Raw genomic sequence first — 25,597 nt, 5'->3', positions numbered from 1 at the left:
GGGAAATTATTCCTAAAGGAAATCAATCCACAGAACTCTATAATCCAACATTTGTGAGGCATAACAAATATAATTTTGTGATGAATAGAGAAACGTCTCTGTGTATGATGTCACTGTGCATGGAAAGAAACCAGTGTTTGTGTGGACTCTTAGTCAGGCCAGTGTATAAAAGCATTAGCCTTCGAGTGTAAAAAATAAATACATACGTGTAGCCTATGCTCTTCGGGCTGGCAAAACAACCCCCCTATAACCCTCTCTCTAATCTCATTTGGAAGTTACCATAACGAAATGTCTGCATCCCGTGACCATATTTTGTCCGTGCGCAAATTATAAGGAACAAACTGAATTGCTAGGCAGCACAACTCGACCCACAATTCGTAATGCGCGTTTTGGGCCGCCACAGACATGTTTAACAATACAGTGATTTCTCTTTCTTCTTCGGAATTCCTCCTTACCTTCTCTCCTCCTATCTTTTTGCGCACCATGCTCTCCCACCTCAGCTCTTATTCGCTCACTCCCGCTCAAAACATTTGTGCAGTTAGTTCTAGCTCCATCGACTCCTGTGTGTGAGAGCGCGCTGATGGATGTGAGAAGTGAAGTAGCCTAGATTTGATAACATCATGGAATTATTTTTCTAAGAACACCTGTAGAGAGATTGTGCACTGGGGAACTATTCTAAGGACAATATCCATATAAATGCAACGTTTTATTTGGAGAAAAAAATAACAACAAATGGTTCTCTTTACCTTCATGGATGTCGAGGACATTAGTGAAAACGCTCACCAACACTGATGGCAGTGTTCTGCAATTTGCATGTATGTTTTTGGACTTTTCATAATACCAAGACCGTACGCTCTTCTTCTGCTTCTTCTTCTTCTTCGAGTGTCTTCTGAAATGCGCTAGAGGAGCTGAAAGGAAGGGGGAGAAGGACAACACAATGAGGGGGAAATACTTTCTGCTCGGTTACTTGTTAGTCAAAGTTATGGCGCTGGTCTGCAAGGCGGACGGAGAACCAGGACAACTGGATGGCTTTGTCATGATGACGACGTCCAACGGATCTAGGGAGGACGAGGGCGCAGGCTTCTCAGAGCCCCCACACACGGAGGACCGGTGCCGCGGGTACTATGATGTGATGGGCCAGTGGGACCCGCCGTTCGTTTGCAAAACGGGCGATTATCTGTATTGCTGCGGCACCTGTGGCTTTCGGTTCTGCTGCTCCTACAAGACCTCGCGGCTGGATCAGAGCACCTGTAAAAACTACGACACTCCGGTGTGGATGATGACAGGTCAAACCCCGTTTAAGAAAAACGACCTCCGGCACGACCCCACCAAAGATAAAACTAATTTAATCGTGTATATAATCTGTGGAGTAGTTGCTATCATGGCACTTGTTGGGATATTCACCAAACTCGGCCTGGAAAAGGCGCACCGACCCCAGAGAGAGAATATGGCTAGGTGGGTTTCTGGGGTTCTGCTGCTGTTGAGCGCGCCGCGAGCTCCTTTCATGCGCTTGTTTTTATGGAGCTCGCTTGGTGCGCACATGTAGGCTAGAGCGCGCGCCACAATAATATTTAAAGCTTGAGTTCTAGACTCGTGCTTGCCAGTATTAGATTGGTAAACGACTCTATTGTAATAGCCTTGTCACTGATAGTAGGAAGGATCCAATCTAAATGTGGTTCTTGTTTAAAATTATAATAAGAAATCCACCCAATATATTACTTTTACGCGCCCAATAAGACCTCTTCGGTGGACAGAAAGTAGCTGTCATCGACAGTTTATCAATTGGACTAGATTGCATAATGTAATCAGACACTTGGCTCACCTGTGTGGGTTGCTTGCCTGCTTCACTCGCAGAGAGCACGGGGGCGTGTGTCTCTTGCAGTTGTGAGCGAGGCCACAATGCCATCCACAACATGCGCATGCTATGCCTCTATTTGGAGATCTTTCTCGAACAATGGACCAATTATGTCCTATTAGTTTTCATCATCACGTCTTATTTATTCTTAGAATTTAATATTTTCGAATTAATGTGGAACCCGTTCAATTAACTAGTCAAATTAACTTATTCATTTGAAAATGTTAAATTTTGCTTTCTCTTGAACTAAATTTTGCTTTCTCTGATATGTCTAGTCTCATAGACTAGACATATCATAGTAAATGTAAATCTGAGACACTAAAATTAGCATGATATGTTATGTTTGGTAGGGTTACATAAGACAGATGGTTACGTGTTTGGTCAACTTTAGCATTTTAGCTAATTAGCAACTTTTCAACGTCTATTTTTTCCTAATTTGCAACTACTTAGCATGTTAGCTAACCCTTCCCCTAGCAGTAACCATTTTAGCTAACCCTTCCCCTAACCGTAACCCTTTTAGCTGACCCTTCCCCTAACCCTAACCGTAACCCTTTTAGCACAGCCAGAAGAGGACTGGCCACCCCTCATAGCCTGGTTCCTCTCTAGGTTTCTTCCTAGGTTTTGGCCTTTCTAGGGAGTTTTTCCTAGCCACCGTGCTTCTACACCTGCATTGCTTGCTGTTTGGGGTTTTAGGCTGGGTTTCTGTACAGCACTTTGAGATATCAGCTGATGTAAGATGGGCTTTATAAATACATTTGATTTGAGCTAACCCTTTAACCTAACTCCTAAACTTAACCCTAACCCTAATCCCTGGCCTAGCTAACGTTAGCCACCTAACCACCTAGCTATTATTCGTAACATGTCACACGTTTTGAAAATTCGTAACATATTGTACGTTTTGCTAATTCATAACATATAATACGAATTGTAATTCGTAACATATACAAAATGGATGATGGACATCCACAAATGAATACACACTATACGAAACATAGCATATCATACTAAATGGATTGTCTCAGATTTCCTTACAGAATAATACGAAATGCTCTGAGACCAGGTTGCAGAGCAGCGGTGTTTAGCATGAAATCAAGCATTAGGCACAATTCTTCATTCAATCTATCTATCTCTCTCGCTCTCTTCTCTCTCTCTCTCCCTCTCTCTCTCTCTCTCTCTCTCTCTCTCTCTCTCTCTCTCTCTCTCTCTCTCTCTCTCTCTCTCTCTCCTCTCTCTCTCTCTCTCTCTCTCTCTCTCTCTCTCTCTCTCTCTCTCTCTCTCTCACACACACAGGGCTGTCCAAAGCGTGTTACAGGTCGGCTGTCCAGGTGAGCAGTTCCAGGGGGAGGACACCCTTGGCATGCACGCACAGCACTATGACACAAGGTCCAACAACCTCCGTAAGTTTCACAGTTTTGGCCCCTTTAAGCAGAAGTTTTTGGTGGTGATTGTTGTGGACAGCTGTGTGTGGATGTATCTGCAACTTCAGAGAAATTTGAGACTGGGAGGGTTGGCCATGAGGGCCCCAAACAGATAATAGCAAACGTAATGTGGGCAGGTTGCATTGTTGCATATTGTACACTGACTCTCAATGAAGCATTTGGTCTCTGTAAGGGTATGGGTATGATGCTTGTATCATAGCCAGATGTATTCGTTTCAAGTGTGGCATTCATTTTATAATCTTAGATGGAGTCATGTGGAGGGAAACAAACTGCCTTATGCTTTAGAAATCCAGTGGTAATTCACAGTTTTATTTTGTCCCATGCCTACATGATTCAAAATGTGTAGGAGAGGGAGAGAGAGCGAGAGAGAGAGAGAGAGAGAAAGAGCGAGAGAGAGAGAGAAAGGGAGAGAGAGCGCGGTGTGAATGGCATCTATTTCTGTTGCATCATGTGGGCAGCACAGTTATAGGCTTTGTGTAAACAACTCAGAAACACAGAAGAGGCTTAATCTGGAGTATTTCATACACATTCCATACTGCTGTACCAAGTGATTCTGATTCCAGTATGATTACATCACCATCTTTTGTGGCTGGATGTGTTTCATCCTAAAAATTGAAAAATTATTAAAACACAAAGCCAGCGGCACATCTAAGCCCCCTCCTACTTGAAAGGATGTATTTTGAGACGTATTGACTGAAACTGAGAGTGTAGCTGACAGTGCTGTTGTCAGTGGGATTTGTCCTATTTTCTTGATACTATCAAACACAATCTGACTGACACACCTTATCATCTGGTGTGACTGTACTGGGCTCCTAACAGCTCTCCTTCGAATCATTTTAAAGTAGTGTCCTTTGTCTCTAATGTCTTCTGGGGTGCTGGTGTCTTCTGTCATCAACTATATCTATAAATAACTGCCACTGATGTTTCAAAGAGGCAGATGTACCAGGTCTACCTCAAAATAAATGAAGGTAAAATATATATAGATAGAAGTACCAAACATGGGGAGACGTGTGTGGAAATCTTAAACAAGGCTCTAGTCTAAAGCCAGGCTCTCTGAAGTATGCATAGTAATATATGTCTTCTGCTGCTGTGAGGGAACACAGAAATAGGATAATATCACCTGGGAGGCCTGGCTGGTGAAATAGTGATTATTATTGATGTGGAACCCTGCTCCACTCTTTAGTCTGGGGTCTTGTGGGTAATCATGTGGAGTGTTATTAACCCCTGTGATCTGATTAGATCCCCAGAGAGGCTTCATATGGGTTTAGAGGTCTCGACCAGCCAGCAGACAGATTTATCATAGCGAGAGGGATGGATGAAGGGAGTTCAGCTGTGTACGTGTCTTGTTGATCACATTCTATTTTTAGAGTAGACCATCTATTGATTATAGCTTATGGCCAGATTACCCTATTACTGACATTATCAGTAGATCCCATCTTAGCTGTCCTCACCCAGCTTTGGAAAAGAATGACGAGGGCAGTTTGTATGGCTGATAGTCATAACAATGCCTCTTTCAGCAGGGCAATGGTGGATAACAGCTTGGGATGAGCTACTTTCTCCCCCAAGCATTTTCTTCAAGCACCTCTGAGTATTAGCTAAGGACAAGACTAGAGCAAGCGTTTTGCTCCTTACGTTGCTTTGTTTTGACATCATATGGGATGTAATGCGTTAAAACCCTTTATCATGTATCACACATGTGAGACATGTCTCACACACCACATCAGTGAGTAATACGTCAGATCTCTCCATGTTATGTTAGACCCAATGAGGACTGGGGCCTCTGCTCTGTACCCCTCTACATATGAAAAATTAACAGTTTAATCTTGGTGGCTCCACGGCCATGAACCAAGCAGCCCTCCCAAGCCCTGCTGTGCTGGTGATAACACTTTCATGTCATCTCAAAACGGGATACTTTAAAAAAATTCTTAAAGAGCTCAAAATCCCATGTCTCCGAGCCTTCAGCATCAAAGCACAAAGTGAGAAATGGGGTGAGAGACGGAGACAGAAATAAAGAGGCAGCCAGACACAGAGAAGGAGAAGGGGAAATGGGGAGAGAGAATGAAAGAGAAGGAGAGAGAGAGAAAGGGAGAGAGGACAACATGTCAAGACTGTCGGAGAGGATCAGTGCAATGTCAACAGTCAAATGTCTTTAGAGTGACAAAGTTGACAACCTGCAGGCAGAATGTAACCTCGTTTACATCTGTGAAGGGAAAAGTGTCATACAAACGATATAAAGTCACTGCTGCTTCTGGTAGATTTTTCCCACCTCAACCTAAACTCATGAGGTGGGTCATTGAGAAAATAGAAGATAGAAATGGTACTCTGAAAAAAATGAAATATTATTACATGAGAGCCCCAGGAAGAGAGCAGGGTAGGCTTTCCATCCGTGAGCTGACTGAGAGTGATCTGTATTTACAACTCACGTTCACAAAGGTAATTACCTGCCCAGCAGTTCTAATCTTCCCTTAAACATCTCCAGATATGAAGTATGAAATTGCTAATAAGTAATTGCTTGGAGATTACAAAGCATGAAGAAAGGCTCTGTCTCCAAAACACTCTCCACTCTTGGATTTCTCTAACCTCATCTACTGTTTATTAATTATGCTAAAAATGTATCACCTGCAGCAATAGTGTGTGTGTGCGTGTGCGTGTGCGCGTGCGCGTGTGGGTGTGTGTGTGTGTGTGTGTGTAAGTGTGGGTGTGTGTGTGTGAGTGTGAGTGTGTCTAAAATGTAACACTACTGCTGGGTTTATCAGATCACACAGTTCTGTTGAGAGATACAACTTTACCCTGACCTCTAAGTCACCCATCACCTAAGACTCCAGACTCTTTCATCCTGAATCCTACACAGACAGGCGTCCAGGGAAGCAGCTACAGACAGGCACAAAGCAAAGGAAAGGAAAATAAAGAAAATTGTAATTTTCCAATCAAGGTGCAGGAACAGGAGCAAGCTAAGAATAAAAAAATATTCAGCAACTCTAGGGAGGACAATAAGAGTTCACATCAAAAATAGTTCTTTATTTTTGGCAAAAAAACATAACAATAAAGAAAAAATGTGACCCACCACCTGGATTCGGTCCTATGTAGCAAAATTTGAAATTGTTTTTTACATTGGATAAAAGTCCCGAATCCGAGCTAGAAAATGGTATATCATACTCTGCAGTTGAGGAACAATGAGAAAGTAATTCTGCTTCGAAAGTTGATAAACTTGTAGCCTGGTTTTGAGAAAATGGCCTGTGAATAGGTTGGTACACCTACTGGAGAAGCTCTTCTTTGTCTACACCCATTCAGCAACGTTCACACCCATCTCTTTAAGGATTCATAGTGTAGTAAACAACCAAAGATTTCAAGTAGTGAAAGTAGTAGCAAAAAGTAGCAGTAAAAATAAACTTTATCTAGTCCTTGGCCTATATTCTAATCTGACTTTGGTGCAGGTCATGTTCTTCTTCACATTACCATTTCTGGTAAACACACACTATATCAAATAAAATCAAAGTTTATTTGTCACATGCCAAGGATACAGAAGGTGTAAATGCTACAGTGAAATGGTTACTTGCATAATGGAGTCTTTTTGGCTAGCTAGCTAAACAGTGAACCATAATCCCAACTCTAATGCCGCATTCAAAACAACTGGGAAGTCAGAAGAAAAAAACTCTACCTGGGAAAAATCTATTTGAACGGTCATCCAACTCGGAATTCCAACTCAGGAACTCTGGCCTCTTTCTAGAGCTCCTACACAGATCATACACGTAACTTTAGCTAGCGAGCCAGCCAGCTAACATTAGCTAGCTAGCTAACAGCACGCTTTAACTTTTTTTTTACTCAAAATTTGAAATGTATAATATCTGAAAATGTAGCTAGACTCTTACCCGTATACATGGATGGACGCTTCTCCCTCTGTCATGGATGCCATGGTTGCCCTTAGTTTGAAGATGTAATCCAGAGACAGGTGTTTTATACAACAGCCTTCTTTCTATGTTCTCTTTTTGGACTCTCTCCGCATTTGGCAATCATCTCTCTGCTTCACTGGGCATTCCACTGATTTCAAAACTCGGTTAACTTATTCCCTGACAACGACACCGTTTCATCCCCAGCATTGTCATCAGAAGACTATACAATGTCTGGTTCAATGAAAATGCTTTTACCTAAATCAGGGATTTCCTCATTCTCTGGTGAGAGTCAGCATGGCACGATCATCTTCCAGAAAGTAGTCCATCACAACGTTTTCCCACTGATCTGTCGATAGCGCTGTTAACTTCAGGGCAGCAATGTTGAGAGCAAATAGCAAAACTTTTTCAGTTCTTCATGATATCTTAAAAAAAAATCTGCTGTAGACAGGATTATCCACACATACTTAGCAGCTCATGTTAAAGACAGAAGCATGCTACATGGCAGACCAATCCGAACTCATCTCTTGGCATGTCCAGCCCATCCATTATCTCAGCCAATCATGGCTAGCGGGAAGGTTCCTGTATTTTTCCTTGGCTAAACCAACTATGCTCATTATTTAACAATTTTATTCGTATTTACTGATGGCATACAAGTTTGTTATTAAGGCACATGAAAGTTTGCATGTTCCAGAAGGCATTTCTGCCCCCCGCAAAAAACTTTCAAATGCTTCTCCTGTGAAGTAGTAATGAGCGACATACGCCTAGTTTCTTGAAACAGGTCACAAGTGTATACCGTGAACTTCCATTGTGTTTTTTTAATCCATTGTCCTCCTAAAAGTTGCAGAATGTTTTTTAATCTACAGACAGACCCAGGTCCAGACGTGCTCCTCCCGGGCCTCGTTCCCGTGCCCTTGCTCAGGCTAATTACACTAATATGGGTCCCCTCAGCAGCACCGGAGATCCATTAGGCTGTGTTCATTAGGGCTGTGGGTCTCCCAGCCTCCTCAGACGGCTCTGATCGACCAGACACAGTAATCAGCTCAGAGTCATACACATGGGGAGGCTGGGACTCACTGCTCCTTGGAAGAAGTCGAGTAGAAACATAGAAAAAGGAAGTGAACTAAAGTTGAACAAGGGAAGTAGAATAGCCGCACGCTGTTTAAATGCTTTTAGGGAGTATTTAACCATCTAAGGATTTTTTTTCATGGAGGGAAGTTCCCCTGTATGTCCTAATTGTCCTCTATCTGACTGATTACTGGACTTGGTCTTAACGTATGACTTTGTTCCTATGTACTGTATAATCTGCCATCTTGTTGTCATCGTGTAATAACAAAATAAGCTGTAAGGAGGCTGAATATCTCAGGGTGTAATCAGCGGGCTGCCCATTTCCTTGTACGACCCTGGGGAATATTAATCAGTTCATTTACAGCTAGAGACTCAAAATAAAAATGTTGACAGATAATTACGTGTGTGTGTGGCTTCTGCATGTGTGCGTGTTTGGCTTGTGCGTGCGTGAGTGGGTGTGTGCGTGCATGTGTATCTGCTCGTGTGTGTGTGGATTGGGTCTGAGGAGGGCAAGTGGATAAGAGTCTGTCTTGTCTTCAAGGGAGCGACTCATCAGACATTTGTATTACTACACCCATCTACATCAACATCAATAAAAACATGAGCATTCCTCCTTTGTATGTTTGAACAGTCGGGAATCCATTGGATTGTAATTAAATGCTACAGTGAGTATATCTTATTACACAGTTTAATTCATTTGAATTAAGATCTTCACAAATATTAGGATTATGTGTTTAATCTGCAAAAGGAAATTATTTTTCCAGATGTCCTCTGATTTTAAATGTCTTAAGTTTTAATGTAATGTAATTTAATACCCCAAGGAAATTAGGGCGGAAAATTGTTATTGATTGAGGCTCAGATTATGATGCATATGGAATACATCGATGTAGCTCCTACTGAAAAACAAAAAGATGCTCAAATGTCTGTTTTGCTCCTCTGGGGTCCAAACAATTGGGGATCCTAATAAAATACAAATATCGAAGGGAGGCAAATCTGAGAGAGACATTCTAGCACTCTTTAGCTTCTGTATGTGGCTACACAGTAGTATTTAGCTTGCCGAACATGTGGCTGAGTTAGTATTTGTCTCCCTAGAATGTGGCTGTGCTACACAGTGAGAAATCCCCTTAATGTCTTGCATAGTTGGAGGGTTTTCATCATATTTTCAGTGAGAAAATTCTATTTGAATTTCCATTAATTACAATTACATTATGTTGATGAACGCCTCTGTATGTAGGTTTGCATTGCAAAATTGTATTGTGAAGAAAGACTATACAGAGTTTTCATGTTGGTTCTAAGCTCTGACATTACAGAACATACTGGCAGTTCTGGTTCAATCTCTCTACACGGACTGAGACGTTTGGCTCACTTGCTCAATCAATCAATCAATCACACACACACACACACACACTCATTCACTCACTCACTCACTCACTCACTCACTCACTCACTCACTCACTCACTCACTCACTCACTCTCTCACTAACTCGCATACACTCACACTCTCCCTCCCTCAGGATTTGCCCTGGGGGCAGGCAGCAGATTCTTTTGGCTAACTGACTAACGCCACCAGCGATGTCATATTACTGGCAGGGGGACCACCCACTGAGGGCAAATTTTGTGATGCACCACCTCCCTCTCTCTTAGGGCACGGCTCTATGGAGAGTTGGCCCCTTCTCCCCCGCCTAGAGATTCTCTGGCAGCAGCTCTCTGTATGCCTCCTGGGCTCTGGCCCAGCCCGGGAAACAGGGACATGTGGTGGCAGTGAGAAGTGCGTCACGGAGCTGGGCACATTCACAGGTCTACTGCTGATCTTATCTATTTAGGATTGGTGGTTACACACACTGAATCCTGCTGCTTTCTGGTTTTTGGTTTTGACAGACTTTGATCTGTAATTAGCTTGCAATTGATTTGGGAAAAATGATCAGGTATCAAATCAAACTTTATTTGTCACATGCGCCGAAAACAACAAGTGTAGACTTTACTGTGAAATGCTTACTTACAAGCCCTTAACTAACAGTGCGGTTCAAGAAGAGTTAAGAAAATATTTACCAAGTAGACAAAAATGAAAAGTAATAATAATAAAGTAACAATAAGAATAACAATAATGAGGTTATACACAGCGGGCACCAGTACCGAGTCAGTGTGGGGGGGTACAGGTTAGTTGAGGTAATTTGTACATGTAGGTGGGGGTGAAATGACTATGCATAGATAATAAACAGTGAGTAGCAGCAGTGTACAAAAGGGGGGGTAGAAGCTGTTGAGGGGCCTCTTGGTCCTAGACTTGGCGCTCCAGTACCGCTTGCCGTGCAGTAGCAGAGAAAACGGTCTATAACTTGGGTGACGGGAGTCTCTGACAATTTTATGGGCTTTCCTCTGACACCGCCTATTATATAGGTCCTGGATGGCAGGAAGCTTATCCCCAGTGATGTACTGGGCCGTTCGAACTACACTCTGTAGCGCCTTACGGTCAGATGCCGAGCAGTTGCCATACCAGGCGGCAACCGGTCAGTATGCTCTCGATGGTGCAGCTGTAGAACTTGGGGCCCATGCCAAGCCTTTTCAGTCTCCTGAAGGGGAAAAGGTTTTGTCATGCCCTCTTCACGACTGTCTTGGTATGTTTGGACCATGATAGTTTGTTGGTGATCCCCAGGTATGTAGGGATTATAAAGGCTTCATGAAGGTTTCATAAAGCATTTGTTTGTTATGGTGTACTTTGTTTGAAGTGTGATCTTTTTGATTGATGTTTTTAATTAACTAGTAGTTTCTTTCATCAGTCATGTATGATGATAATACCTGCCACCCATGGCTAATCGATCAATCAAAGGTATTTATAAAGCCCTTTTTACATCAGCAGATGTCACAATGTGCTAAACAGAAACCCAGCCTAAATTCCACAAACAGCAAGCAATGCAGATGTAAAAGCACGGTGGCTAGGAAAAACTCCCTAGAAAGGCAGGAACCTAGGAAGAAACCTAGAGAGGAACCAGGCTATGAGGGGTGGAGATTATAAGAGTACATGGCCATTAAGGCCAGATTGATCTTCAAGATGTTCCAACATTCATAGATGACCAGTAGGGTCAAATAATAAGCACAGTGGTTGTAGAGGGTGCAACAGGTCAGTACCTCAGGAGTAAATGTCAGTTGGCTTTTCATAGCCGAGCATTCAGAGGTCGAGACAGCAGGTGCGATAGAGAGAGAGAGTCCGAAAACAACAGGTCCAGGACAAGGTATCGTGTCCGGTGAAACAGGTCAGGGTTCCATAGCCATAGGCAGAACAGTTGAAACTGGAGCAGCAGCACGACCAGGTGGAATGGGGGCAGCCAGTGGTCAGGTAGTCCTGAGGCATGATCCTAGGGCTCAGGTCCTCCGGGAGCAGAGGGAGGGAGAGAGAATTAAAGGGAGCATACTTAAATTCACACAGGACACCAGATAAGACAGGAGAATTACACCAGATATAACAGACTGACCCTATCCCCCCCATCACATAGACTACTGCAGCATAGATACTGGAGGCTGAGACAGGGGTGGGTCGGGGGACACTGTGGCTCTGTCCGACGATACCTCCGGAAAGGGCCAACCAGGAAGGAAATAACCCCACCCGCTTTGCCAAAGCACAGCCCCCACACCACTAGAGGGATATCAACAGACCACCAATGTACTACACTGAGACAAGGCTGACTATAGCCCCTGGAAGATCTCTTCCACTGCACAAGCCCGAGGGGGCGCAAAACTGGACAGGAAGATCCTAGGGACAGCTTGGAAGAGCACTAGTAAGCCAGTGACTCAGCCCACGTAATAGAGTCAGAGGCAGAGCATCCCAGTGGAGAGAGGGGAGTCGGCCAGGCAGACAGCAAGGCCCTGCCGTTCACCTTCGCACCCCTGGAGACTACATTCAAATAAATCTTGGGGCTGCCTCTCGGGTTCCCTTAGCTCCCTTAGTTTGTCCTCCGCTCTTCTCCGTGCCTCCACCTGTTCCTTGCGCTCTCTCTCCTCATAGAATCGCCTCTCCGCTCTCGCCGCTTCAATCTCCCACTGCGGGAGGCGATAATCCCCAGCCTGAGTCCATGGTCCCTCTCCGTCCAGGATTTGCTCCCACGTCCATTGGTCCATCACGTTGAACTCCTGTGGCTCCTTCCTCTTCCGCTGCTTGGTCCTTTTGTGGTGGGTGGTTCTGTAACGTCCGTCGTTAGGAATGGACCAAGGCGCAGCAGGATTGTGGACACTCATGTTTATTAAATAAAACACGTAAAGCATCCACTTGAAAAAACAATAAACAGAACTTACGACAGCAGCAGACTTGCAGGCTCCTACAACGCAGTGCAAGGACAACCACCCACCACCCCAAAGAAAAACACACACACCTATATGACTTCCAATCAAAGGCAACTCAACACACCTGCCTTCAATTGAAAGTCCCAATCACCAACACAACATTTAACAAACCCAAACCACCTGCCACATCCTGACCAAGACTAACACAATTACGCCCTCTGCTGGTCAGGACGTGACAACATTTAGATCCTCAGTTAGGTGGTTTACCAATTTTATACTCTGACGTTCTTTGGTAGGTGGAGGGAGTCTGGAAGGGCATCTAGGAATCTTTGGGTTGTCCGAGAATGTATAGCATGGCAAGTTCCACAGACATGTGACTAACAGAAATGGAATAATGTGTTCCTGAACAAAGGGGGGGTCAAAATCAAAAGTAACAGTCAGTATCTGGTGTGGTCACCAGCTGCATTAAGTACTGCAGTGCATCTTCTCCTCATGGACTGCACCAGATTTGCCAGTTCTTGCTGTGAGATGTTACCCCACTCTTCCACCAAGGCACCTGCAAGTTCCCGGACATTTCTGAGGGGAATTGCCCTAGCCCTCACCCTCCAATCCAACAGGTCCGAGATGTGCTCAATGGGATTGAGATCCGGGCTCTTAACTGTCTTGCAGGAAATCATGCACAGAATGAGCAGTATGGTTGGTGGCATTGTCATGCTGGAGGGTCATGTCAGGATGAGCCTGCAGGAAGGGTACCACATGAGGGAGGAAGATGTCTTCCCTGTAACACGCAGCGTTGAGATTGCCTGCAATGACAACAAGCTCAGTCCGATGATGCTGTGACACGGTGGGTTAGTGCCCGTAGGTGACATTGTTGCCGGTGATGTCTGGTGAGGACCTGCCTTACAACAGGCCTACAAGCCCTAAGTCCAGCCCTAAGTCCAGCCTCTCTCAGCCTATTGCGAACAGTCTGAGCACTGATGGAGGGATTGTGCGTTCCTGGTGTAACTCGGGTAGTTGTTGTTCCCATCCTGTACCTGTCCCGCAGGTGTGATGTTCGGATGTACCGATCCTGTGCAGGTGTTGTTACACGTGGTCTGCCATTGCGAGGACGATCAGCTGTCCGTCCTGTCTCCCTGTAGCGCTGTCTTAGGCGTCTCACAGTACGGACTTATTTTATTGCCCTGGCCACATCTGCAGTCCTCATGCCTCCTTGCAGCATGCCTAAGGCACGTTCACGCAGATGAGCAGGGACCCTAGGCATCTTTTTTTTGTGTTTTTCAGAGTCAGTAGAAGGCCTCTTTAGTGTCCTAGGTTTTAATAACTGTGACCTTAATTGCCTACCGTCTGTAAACTGTTAGTGTCTTAACGACCGTTCCACAGGTGAATGTTCATTAATTAGGAAACAGTGTTTAAACACTTTACAATGAAGATCTGTAAAGTAATTTAGATTTTTACAAATTATCAGACAGGATCCTGAAAAATGGACGTTTCTTTTTTTGCTGAGTTTAGATCCAGGGCACGACTGTGGGAAAGAGTAGGTCCGGAGACATGTTAGACAAAACCCACTGAGTCAATGATGGCTCCGAAAGCCTTTTGGAGTGGGTCTGTGGACTTTTCCATGTGAATATTAAAGTCACCAAATATTAGAATATTATCTGCCATGACTACAATGTTCGATAGGAATTCAGAGAACTCTGAGGAATGCGGTATACGGCCCAGGAAACAATAGCTAAACAATAGCTATAAAAAGTGATTGAGTAGGCTTCATAGATTTCATGACATTTTTTTATCTAAATCGAAATTTGCTGTCGTAAATGTCAGCAAGACTGCCGCCTTTGCGGGATGCGAGGGGATATGGTCACTAGTGTAACCAGGAGGAGAGGCTTAGTTTAACATAGTAAATTCATCAGGCTTGAGCCATGTTTCAGTCAGGCCAATCACATCAAGATTATGATCAGTGATTAGTTCATTGAGTATGACTGCCTTGGAAGTGAGGGATCTAACATTAAGTAGCCCTATTTTGAGATGGGAGATATTACAATCTCTTTCAATAATGACAGGAATGGAGGAGGTCTTCATTCCAGTGAGATTGCTAAAGTGAACACCGCCATGTTTAGTTTTACTCAACCTAGATTGAGGCACAAAGACGTTCTCAATGGGCATAGCTGAGCTGACTACACTGACTGTGCTAGTGGCAGACTCCACTAAGCCTGCCTGTGGAGCTAGAGCAGTTAGAGCCCCGTCTATGTTGATAGATAAGATGAGAGCACCCCTCCAGCTTGGATGGAGTCCGTCACTCCTCAGCAAGCCTGGCTTGGTCCTGTTTGTGGGTGAGTCCCAGAAAGTAGGCCAATTATCTACATATTCTATCTTTTGGGAGGGGCAGAAAACTGTTTTCAACCAGAGATTGAGTTGTGAGACTGCTGTTGAGCTCATCACTCCCACTTACTGGGAGGGGGCCAGAGACAATTACTTGATGCCGACACATCTTTCTAGCTAATTTACACACTGAAGCTATGTTGCTCTTGGTGACCTCTGACTATTTCATCCTAACATCCTTGGTGCCGACGTGGATAACAATGTCCCTATACTCTCTACATTCTGCAGTTTTAGCCTTAGCCAGCACCATCTTCAGATGAGCCTTTATGTCAGTAGCTTTGCTCCCTGGTAAACAGTGTATGGTCGCTGGATGAGTATTGAATTTTTATTGCGGGTAATGGAATCGCCAATGACTAGGGTTTTCAATTTGTCAGAGCTAATGGTGGGACGCTTCAGCGGCTCAGACCCCGTAACGGGTGGAGGAGAGACCTGAGAATGCTCGGCCTCTGACTCCGACTCATTGCTTAATGGGGAGAACTGGTTGAAAGTTCCTGTCGGCTGAATGAGCGACACTGGTTGAATGTTCCTGTCGGCTGAATGAGCGACACTGGTTGAATGTTCCTGTCGGCTGAATGAGCGACACTGGTTGAATGTTCCTGTCGGCTGAATGAGCGACACTGGTTGAATGTTCCTGTCGGCTGAATGAGCGACACTGGTTGAATGTTCCTGTCGGCTGAATGAGCGACACTGGTTGAAAGTTCCTGTCGGCTGAATGAGCGACACTGCTTGAATGTTCCTGTCGGCTGAATGAGCGACACTGGTTGAATGTTCCTGTCGGCTGAATGAGCGACACTGGTTGAAAGTTCCTGTCGGCTGAATGAGCGACACTGGTTGAATGTTCCTGTCGGCTGAATGAGCGACACTGGTTGAATGTTCCTGTCGGCTGAATGAGCGACACTGGTTGAAAGTTCCTGTCGGCTGAATGAGCGACATTGGTTGAATGTTCCTGTCGGCTGAATGAGCGACACTGGTTGAAAGTTCCTGTCGGCTGAATGAGCGACACTGGTTGAAAGTTCCTGTCGGCTGAATGAGCGACACTGGTTGAATGTTCCTGTCGGCTGAATGAGCGACACTGGTTGAAAGTTCCTGTCGGCTGAATGAGCGACACTGGTTGAATGTTCCTGTCGGCTGAATGAGCGACACTGGTTGAGCCTCACCATAAGGTGATAGTTCTCCTGTATATTATGAGCACAGAAACTGCAATTGGATGGCATAGTGTTAATGTTACTACATAGCTTTTTCTGCGGGTGGAGGTCCTGTAGAAACATATATAGCGTCCGGGGTGAAGATTTTTACTGAAAAAAGTTGAGCGAGGAAAAAACCAAAATGTTTGGCAGATAGATAGTCAAGTAGCAACAAATAGCACAGCAGCATGGAGACAAGTCCGGAAGTTTGTTAGGACTGTCTGGGAGTGTTCAAAAATCAAGATAGCAGCTGTACAGAACTCATCCAATGCGCTAAGTAGCTAGTAAACATGTTTTACAATTAACAGAGACATACAGAGACATATAGTGTATTTTACATTTTTATAGTGGCCTTCAAAGTAATAATATTTCTTCATACTGTCAGGTCGTAACAGTATCTCATTTAAAGCCAGATTTTCTCAGAGTGAAAAAAGTGTTTTGTTTGACAGGTAATACTTCCATCAAAGGTCAGGACTGTCCTTCAGAAACGTTGATACCTCTGATACCTGCAACCTTGAATCTGAGACGATCACTCACAGAGACGCAGTATCAAAGAGATTGGTCAAAGTTTTTAATGTTACCCTTCCTGATTGAATGTATAACATCAAAGACATTCATACAACCTTGCCTTCAAAATAAATCCAGGGATAAAATCTGTTTGAATAGATGAGATCAAATGATATAATCTCCACCCATCATCATCTCTACATAGCTTGATCTATTATCATGTACAGTATCATCCCCTTCACTCTTCTCATAGATTTCTCAGTGTGTGTTTGTGAATCTGGTGACTGTTCTGGAAATGCTGGCAGTTTCTCTGCCTTTTTGTCACCCACTATATTTCGTCTCATGCATATATGCAAATGCTACTACATGATACTCCAATGTTCCCTATACCCTTCATAAGGTTGCTACAACCTAGCCTATGAATACATGTTTACAATGTAGGTGCACACAGGTTGAGAGAAGATTTGATTTGACAGACAGTGACACATGGACAGACAGTGACACATTCAATACCGCTTGCACACTCTTTCATGCATCTAGCTGATCTAGGGTGTAATCATTATTCGAACAGTTTTTCTATTGGACAAATTCAGGTAAGTTTATCCTCATTTCGTTCCGTTTGCGTCCGTTTAAGATTTTTTTTAAACAGAATCGGCGGAAAGAATACACCCCTGATCACGGGTAAACACAGTTCACTTTCATAGCAGCCACGTTGTATTCCTTCTCGCATCTATGCGCTCTCCTCTCACCTTTTCCCTTTGCTTGTGGACTTCAATGCACAACACATCAGCTGTATGTGACCAGGCAAAAAAAAAAATCCATGCCAGACCATATCATAACCGCTACAGACAGCCTACATTGTAGTCATCATATTAGCTATATTAACGTCAGTCAGCATAGCTAATAGAACTAACAAGTTAGTAAATCCGCTACAATCATGCAGTAACATTACAGTGTACAGTCAGTAAGCAGTTTCGAACTTACACCAGCGGCCCGGTGGCAATATTTTTGAAAAACCAAAAGCTTACCTTGACTTGGAAGACTTCCAGTGTTGTGTTGGATAGTCAAAGACAGCTAGCTAACATAGCATCTCTCTGTTTGAGCTGGGTGTTTGAGTGGGCTAAACTAGCTCTCTGCATTTGCTAGCTAAGTAAGTGAAACTGAAAGTTTAAAGAAATGACCGTCTCTATCTCTCTCTTGCTTGTCCTTTATTTTAGAAGAAATGAATTTGTTCAAAATTGTTCAACTATTGTCTTTCTCTCTCTTTGAGTCAACTACTCACCACATTTTATGCACTGCAGTGCTAGCTAGCTGTAACTTATGCTTTCAGGACTAGATTCATTCTCTGATCCTTTGATGGTGCACCATGGTGCTACCCTACAGAGTGCTGTTGAAGCTACTGTAGACCTTCATTGCAGAACAGTGTGTTTTTATCAATTATTTGGTGATGTGAATATATTTAGTATAGTTTTATCTAAAAAGCATAATTTTGTAATGTTATGCTTTTTAAAAAAATGAAATCCACTGAGGAGGACAGTCCTCCTCTTCCTCCTCTAAGGAGCCTCCACTGGTACAATATGATATTATTACAGGTTGAATGTTCCTGTCGGCTGAATGAGCGACACTGGTTGAGCCTCACCATAAGGTTATAGTTCTCCTGTATATTATGAGCACAGCGACTGCAATTGGATGGCATAGTGTTAATGTTACTACTTAGCTTACAATATGATATTATTACAGGTTGATTAATGACTTTATCTTGCACTGTCACATCGTACTGTATCCAGCACTGTGACATATTGACATGTTTTGACTCTGACATTTTTTCTGTCTTGTCAGTAGTATGTTTCTCTCTGCGATTTGACAGCGAATTTCCCCTTGGGGATCAAAAACGTCTGAATCTGTCTATCTATCTGTCAGTATGGCACACTGCAGAATACTCCAACCCTACTTTTAGGATTTCTGTCCTTTCCTCAAAGTGAAACATGTCCATTGTCTGAACATGCACAGGCTAAACTCAAGCAGGCAGTAAGTATACTACTCCCACGGTCACACAGCATATAATCAAACATCTAGACATCTTGAAAACATAGAACAGAGATTGACTGAAAAGGTATAAGAACTCTGTAAAGTTGAAATTCAAACAGGGCATGGGGAGAAAGAGCTCCAAAGGGAGAAAAATACCTTGAATGTCACTGTCATTCTCTCTAGAAATTATATTGAGTTTACCCCTAGGATTCCTGGAAAATAAAAGAACACAGGAGTTGAAAGGATATTTTTCCCTGATATGGTTTGTAGCCCGAAGGGGAGTAAGTCGTGTCACACACCCGCAGGAGCACCTCTCTTCGGAATATTGATCTGGGAGCCATGCTTTGCAGAGTGCCTGACGGCTCAGGAGAGAATTCTCCCAGTTGGTCACCTGGTGCTGGATTCTGGCACAATGTTTTGGTGACGGCTTCGACTTTCCTTACGTAAAAAACACATTTTCATGTGATCACGTGGTCACATGTGAAGTTAATGTGATAACATGTAACACAACATGTGAAAACGTGATCACATGAGAAGTGTTCCAAAAACACGTTTTCACATGATTTCACATAAAACTTCGCATGAAATCATATGATTTTCCATATGTGAAATCATGTGGTTTTTCTGTAAGGGTTTATAATTAGTCAATGATTCTCAGTATGTAAAGAACTGCCCGAGCCCAATAGGAAATCGGTTGCATCATTCTAGTAGAATTTCATTTGAAAAGATAGCAGCCAGTTGTATGAAGCGTCATTGATAACTGATTCCTTGAGGGACTTGGCTGCAGTTTTATAGTCATACAGTACGATCATGATGAAAAGATTTGGCCTGGTTGACCTGCTGGGCAGTGTGTGTGTCTGTGTACATCTTTAACTATTATTGTGGAGTCCCCACAAGAATAGTGAACAAACAACAATTTTACCAACCGGGGACATTTTGTTGGTCCCCACAAGGTCAAGTGCTATTTCTAGGGGGTTTAGGTTTAAGGTTAGAATTAAGTTTAGGGTTAGGAGCTAGGGTTAGTTTTGGGGTTAGGGTCAGGAGTTAGGGTTAAGTTTAGGGTTAGGGTTAAGGTTACCGTAAATTCCGGACTATAAGCCGCAACTTTTTTCCCAGGCTTTGAACCTCGCGGCTTAATTAACCTGTTATGGCTAGGGGGCAGTATTTTCACGGCTGGATAAAAAACGTACCCGATTTAATCTGATTATTAGTCCTGCCCAGAAACTGGAATATGCATATAATTATTAGCTTTGGAGAGAAAACACTCCAAAGTTTCTGAAACTGTTTGAATGGTGTCTGTGAGTATAACAGAACTCCTATGGCAGGCAAAAACCTGAGATGCTTCTGTTCAGGAAGTACCCTGTCTGAACATTTCTTGCCCTTCTTTATTATCTCTATCGTTTACAAAGGATCTCTGCTCTTACGTGACACTTCACACGTCTCCAATGAGGTCTCATAGCCCGGGAAAAACAGGAATGACGTAATTCAAAGCCCTGGCTGAAACAAAGGAGAGCAAAAGCTAAGTGGTCACTCAATGGACTAAGCCTTAGGCGCGTGACACGCCCCGCCCCCGGCTTTCGGTTTTTTCCTCAGTTTACAGACAGGCAGATTCCCAGTCGGAATATTATCGCTTCTCTACGAGATAAATTGCATAAATATTGGTTTTAAACAGCGGTTGACATGCTTCGAAGTACGGTAATGGAATATTTAGAAATTTTTTGTCATATTTTGCGTCATGCTCGTGGCCGAGATTTAGCGTTGGGATAGTGTCTAGAACGCACGAACAAAACGTCGCTGTTTGGATATAACGATGGATTATTTGGGACCAAACCTACATTTGTTATTGAAGTAGAAGTCCTGGCAGTGTATTCTGATGAAGAACAAGCAAGGTAAGAACATTTTTCTTATAGGAAATGTGATTTTGGTGAAGGCTAAACTTGCAGGGTGTCTAAATAGCTAGCCCTGTAACGCCGGGCTATGTACTTACATTATTGCAAAATGTGCTTCATCCGAAAAGCTATTTTAAAATCGGACATATCGAGTGCATAGAGGAGTTCTGTATCTATAATTCTTAAAATAATTGTTATGCTTTTTGTGAACGTTTATCGTGAGTAATTTAGTAAAATCACCGGAAGTGTTCGGTGGGAATGCTAGTTCTGAACGTCACATGCTAATGTAAAAAGCTGTTTTTTGATATAAATATGAACTTGATTGAACAGACATGCATGTATTGTATAACACAATGTCCTAGGAGTGTCATCTGATGAAGATCATCAAAGGTTAGTGCTGCATTTAGATATGGTTTGGGTTTATGTGACATGATATGCTAGCTTGAAAAATGGCTGTGTGATTATTTCTGGCTGGGTACTCTGCTGACATAATCTAATGTTTTGCTTTCGCTGTAAAGCCTTTTTGAAATCGGACAGTTTGGTTAGATAAAGGAGAGCCTTGTCTTTAAATAGCTGTAAAATAGTCATATGTTTGAAAAGTGTAAGTTTTCGGATTTAGAGGAGTTTGAATTTCGCGCCCCGCCCATCATTGGATATTGGAGCAATCGTTCCGCTAGCGGAACGTGTAGATGTAAGAGGTTTTAAACAATGACGCGGCTAATATATGGATTTTCCCGCTTTCAATTTTTTTTTCTCCAAAAAAACATTCTGTGATGTGCTCAGTTTTTTGGCGGCATGAAGCTTTCATTAGACCAATGAAATTGCCGAACGGGTTAAGGTCAAACAACTTTTTTGTTTACTGTTTAGATTAAATCGAGCGCTCTCAAACTTCATCATTCTGATTACGGTAGTCATTTTGTCACCCTCATCATGGCAAAGACACGGAGAAATGCATATGATGCAGCTTTCAAGTTGAAGGCGATTGATCTGGCTGTTGGAAAAGGAAATAGAGCTGCTACACGGGAGCTTGGTATTAATGAGTCGATGATAAGACGTTGGAAACAGCAATGTGAAGAATTGACTCAGTGCAAAAAGACAACTAAAGCTTACTGCTAATTTTTTTTTTTTTACAAGCCGTGTTTCGTTAAAGCCTATTTATTTTTGTTACAAGCCGTGTTTCGTTAAAGCCTGTGTAAAGTTCATTTGTTTCAATGTACCGGTAGGCACCTGCGGCTTATAGACATGTGCGGCTTATTTATGTTCAAAATATATATTTTTTTTAAATTCAGTACGTGCGGCTTATATTCAGGTGCGCTTAATAGTCTGGAAATTACGGTAGGCTTTTTGGTTAAGGTTATGGTTAGGATTAGGGTTAGGGTAATAGTATGGTATATGGTTAGGGTTAGGGTTAGGGGCTAGGGAAAATAGGATTTTGAATGGGACTGAATTGTGTGTCATCACAAGGTTAGCTGTACAAGACTGTGTGTGTGTCGGTGTGCTTATGTGTGTGTCTGCATGACGCACACCCACATTTGCAATTATTTTAGTATCATATAGAATTGCATCTATCCTGACCTCAGTCACTTAGCAGGTGTATGTGTGTATTGATTTTAATCTGTACCTGTGGCTCTTCCAGCCTCCACCCCCCCACATCTCGGGTAAATGACTGATTGTGTGCCAGGACCTGCAGTCCTCAAAAAAACCTTTTACAGGCCTAAATCATGTATAATTCATAGCATGTATGTCTGATTTCTGTTTTTGACCTAGAATATTTATCTTGTGGAAACTCTCTAGATTTTAATGCATTACTCACTTTTCTTGGGTGAAGTAAGAGAAACGGGAATATTATTTTACATGTTGTCATAGGAATTCTGCGCTTGCTATGGTTTTCTGTATTTTATCTACACTACAGCACAGTACTGCAGTACTTACCGTATACCCCTCAGTTTGGTAATGATGAAAATATGATTAACAAACATCAATGTTCCTCAATTAGCTCCAAAATTGGCAGCATGTATGTTTATGTACCCAATTATAATCCATTACATACAGTATCATAACTTTACATTGACATATTGTCCTGATAAAAAACAAGAACGTTGCATGTCTCTATTCTTCTGTCTCTCGTCTCCTGGACCACAACAGACAGCTGAGTGTTTGTTTATTTGTTAGTTTATTATCTAAATGATTTGCTAGCAGCAGGAGAAGGGTAGAGAGTCTTGCTGGTAAAACTGAAGTTCTTCCGTCGTGGCAGCGTTTCATTTTCTCCTCAGGCAGTGATTGGCATTAATTACCTAACAGGTGTTAACTGGGATGAATCTCATAATTAACTATTTTAGAATTTTAGTTCACTCGGAGTGTGTATCTTTGTGTGTGTGCGTGCATGTGTGCACTTGTGCTTGCGCACACTCATGTCTGTGTGCATGAAAGCATGCATACCGTACATACACAGTTCCTTGCTGAAGGCGATGAGTTAGTTCTGCAGCCCTGAAGGCAGTGGGGCTGAGCCGAACGGCCCGGGGTTCCATATGGGCTTTCCTAGTGACCCACTTCTTCCTCCATAAAAAAAGTAGTCCCTCCCTGGCGCTGCTTCATATTAGGAAGAAGGAGATCCTTTGTCTTGGACCAATATATTTTTCTCACCATTTCCAAGACGCCGCAATGGCAAAGCACACCCAAAACTACTGCTCATTCTGCTTGTGCCCTCACCAACAGAGCCACACGCTGTGCTCAGTAACCTAGTTTTCTCTCTGCTAAATGTGCTAGCTTGTATTTTTCTCCAAGGGAGTATAGTTGTCTTCTTTGAATTGATTTTCATCTCTCAGATCGCCACTAAGTTACATGTTCAGTTTTAGCTAATAATAAAAATGATGTGCATCCATCTAGAATGTAGATGGATTGGCTTGTCCAATGCAGGGTGGACATCACTGGTGAGCTAATATGCCCTTCTCATTGCTGCATTCCTTTGGGATGCTTCTGCTCCTCCTGAAAGATATGCCTCTGCATCTTTTATGAGCTATAGGAGAGGAAAGGTATCTGCTGCTGGAGTGTTGACCTAGTCTCTCTGTGTCAACAGACTTTGCAGCAACCTTCAACACACAGTGGCCCGTCACTGCTTTCCAAACACAGAGAGAAATGAGAGAGAATGAGAGAGAAATGAGAGCAAAGCGAAGAGACGGACAACTAGACACACATGGACAGACTGGCAGACATATACGTAGTCACACACGTGCACACATGAACACACACACACACATCAAGCTCCCCATGCCCTAAAAACACAGTCCTGAGGTTTAATGTCTCTTATTAGCATTTTCTCTCAGTAATGGAAAGTGAACCTGTAAAAAGAGCAGCTTAATCATGTTCAATTTCAGCTAATTATAGTTTCACTGCTGCCTTTCACAAACGCTAATCCCCATGCTGGGTAAAACCTCTCCAGAAGATTCCTACCCAGCTACCCTGTCTGGGCTGATTTAGAAAAACATCAGTACACAGATTAAAAGCATGAAGTAGCCTGAGGGCCCGAACAGGAAGAGAATGACAGTGCCGTTTAAAGAACAGGGGGACAGACGTACAGTATTATCTAAGTCAGATCTCACGGTTTTACCAATTTGATTCTGACGTTTATCCACGTTTCTCCAAGCGTCAAATTTCAACGTTAAGGGTTGAGGTTTTTTATAGGGTTAAAACATTACGTTTAGGCATTCATTCCGAATGGTTAAGTTTAGGGTTAAGGTTTGGGATAGGGTTAAAACAAAACAAAAAAAATGTGTGTGTGTATCACTGGGATCAAACACGCAGCCTTTCGGATCTGGAGTCATGGGATTACGCCTAACCACCAACCCCATCCACCCTAGCAAACCCCAAACCTTCTTGATGTAATAGCACTCACCGTTACCCATAGTGGTCGGTTTTGAAGACATTTCCTGACTTCCTCAGGACAGGGGTCCAATTTTAAAGTCAATCTTGAGTGATCTGCCTGCTACGGAAAGGCAAGCAGATGCCTTTGACTCACTTGTTTGGGATTTCGCTCTGTTTTTTTTAACCAGAGATAAATATATGTATTTATTCAGGTTTTTCCCAGTTTTCATATTTCATATTTCAAGTTATTACACATTTCATGATTTACAATTTCAGATGACTTCTTCCAGTTACATACTGTACATTTAGATGGGTCAGAGGGTCAGGTCTATTCAAGGTCATGGACACTTTAAAAGGCAGTGAGAGTATTACCAGAGATGATTTGATGTGAGTTTGAGTGCTAGGGTTTTGATGCTACCACCACACATTTCTAAACATCCCCCTTTATGATCCCTATGTAGATTCACTGGTGCATTTATTGATGAGTAGATTATGATACTTTAATGGACTGTAGGCTAACACGTCAAACTGTGCAATAAGAAGCAATTTTGTAGAATCAATAGTTTTTTGTAAAACACTAGAGTTCTTTTTTGGACCTGGTGAAAGATTCGTTTGCAGCGTTGCCGTGTAAATAGTGGGCCCGTTAATTGATTATTCCTGTTTGTCCCGTAAACCCACGTATAATCACTTGCCTCTCTCATCCAGCTTCTGTTGTATAGGAATTTGAAAGAATATTTGTATTTTATTTAACTAGGCAAATCAGTTAAGAACAAATTCTTATTTACAATTAATCAATCAAATGTATTTATAAAGCCCTTCTTACATCAGCTGATGTCACAAAGTGCTATACAGAAACCCAGCCTAAAACCCCAAACAACAAGCAATGCAGATGTAGAAGCACAGTGGCTAGGAAAAACTCCCTAGAAAGGCAGGAACCTAGGAAGAAACCTAGAGAGGAACCAGGCTCTGAGGGGTGGCCAGTCCGCTTCTGGCTGTGCCAGGTTGAGATTATAACAGTACATGGCCAAGATTTTCAAACGTTCATAGATGACCAGCAGGGTCAAATAATAATCCCCGGCCAAACTCTAACCCGGACAACTCTGGGACAATTGTGTGCCGCCCTATGGGACTCCCAATCACGGCCAGTTGTGATATAGCCTGGAATTGAACCAGGGTCTGTAGTGATACCTCTAGCACTGAGATGCAGTGCCTTAGACCGCTGCGCTAC

At 42.9% G+C, this 25,597-nt stretch overlaps 1 protein-coding gene across 1 annotated transcript in view; it reads left to right on the top strand.

Annotated features, from left to right (window-relative positions):
• The first annotated feature begins 479 nt into the window (after positions 1–479).
• The window catches only part of shisa9a (shisa family member 9a), a 46,897-nt gene continuing 21,779 nt past the window's right edge, over positions 480–25,597 (top strand). Inside the window, exons 1-2 of the mRNA XM_029763939.1 lie at positions 480–1,455; positions 3,146–3,252. Coding sequence (XP_029619799.1) covers positions 938–1,455; positions 3,146–3,252 — 625 coding nt within the window. The 5' untranslated portion in view covers positions 480–937. The remainder of the gene's footprint in view (positions 1,456–3,145; positions 3,253–25,597) is intronic.

This window comes from Salmo trutta, chromosome 10 (assembly GCF_901001165.1).
Source record: "Salmo trutta chromosome 10, fSalTru1.1, whole genome shotgun sequence".
Lineage (NCBI taxonomy): Eukaryota > Metazoa > Chordata > Actinopteri > Salmoniformes > Salmonidae > Salmo > Salmo trutta.
The sequence above is the reverse complement of the archived record's forward strand: the minus strand, read 5'-3'. Positions and strand labels throughout refer to the sequence as shown.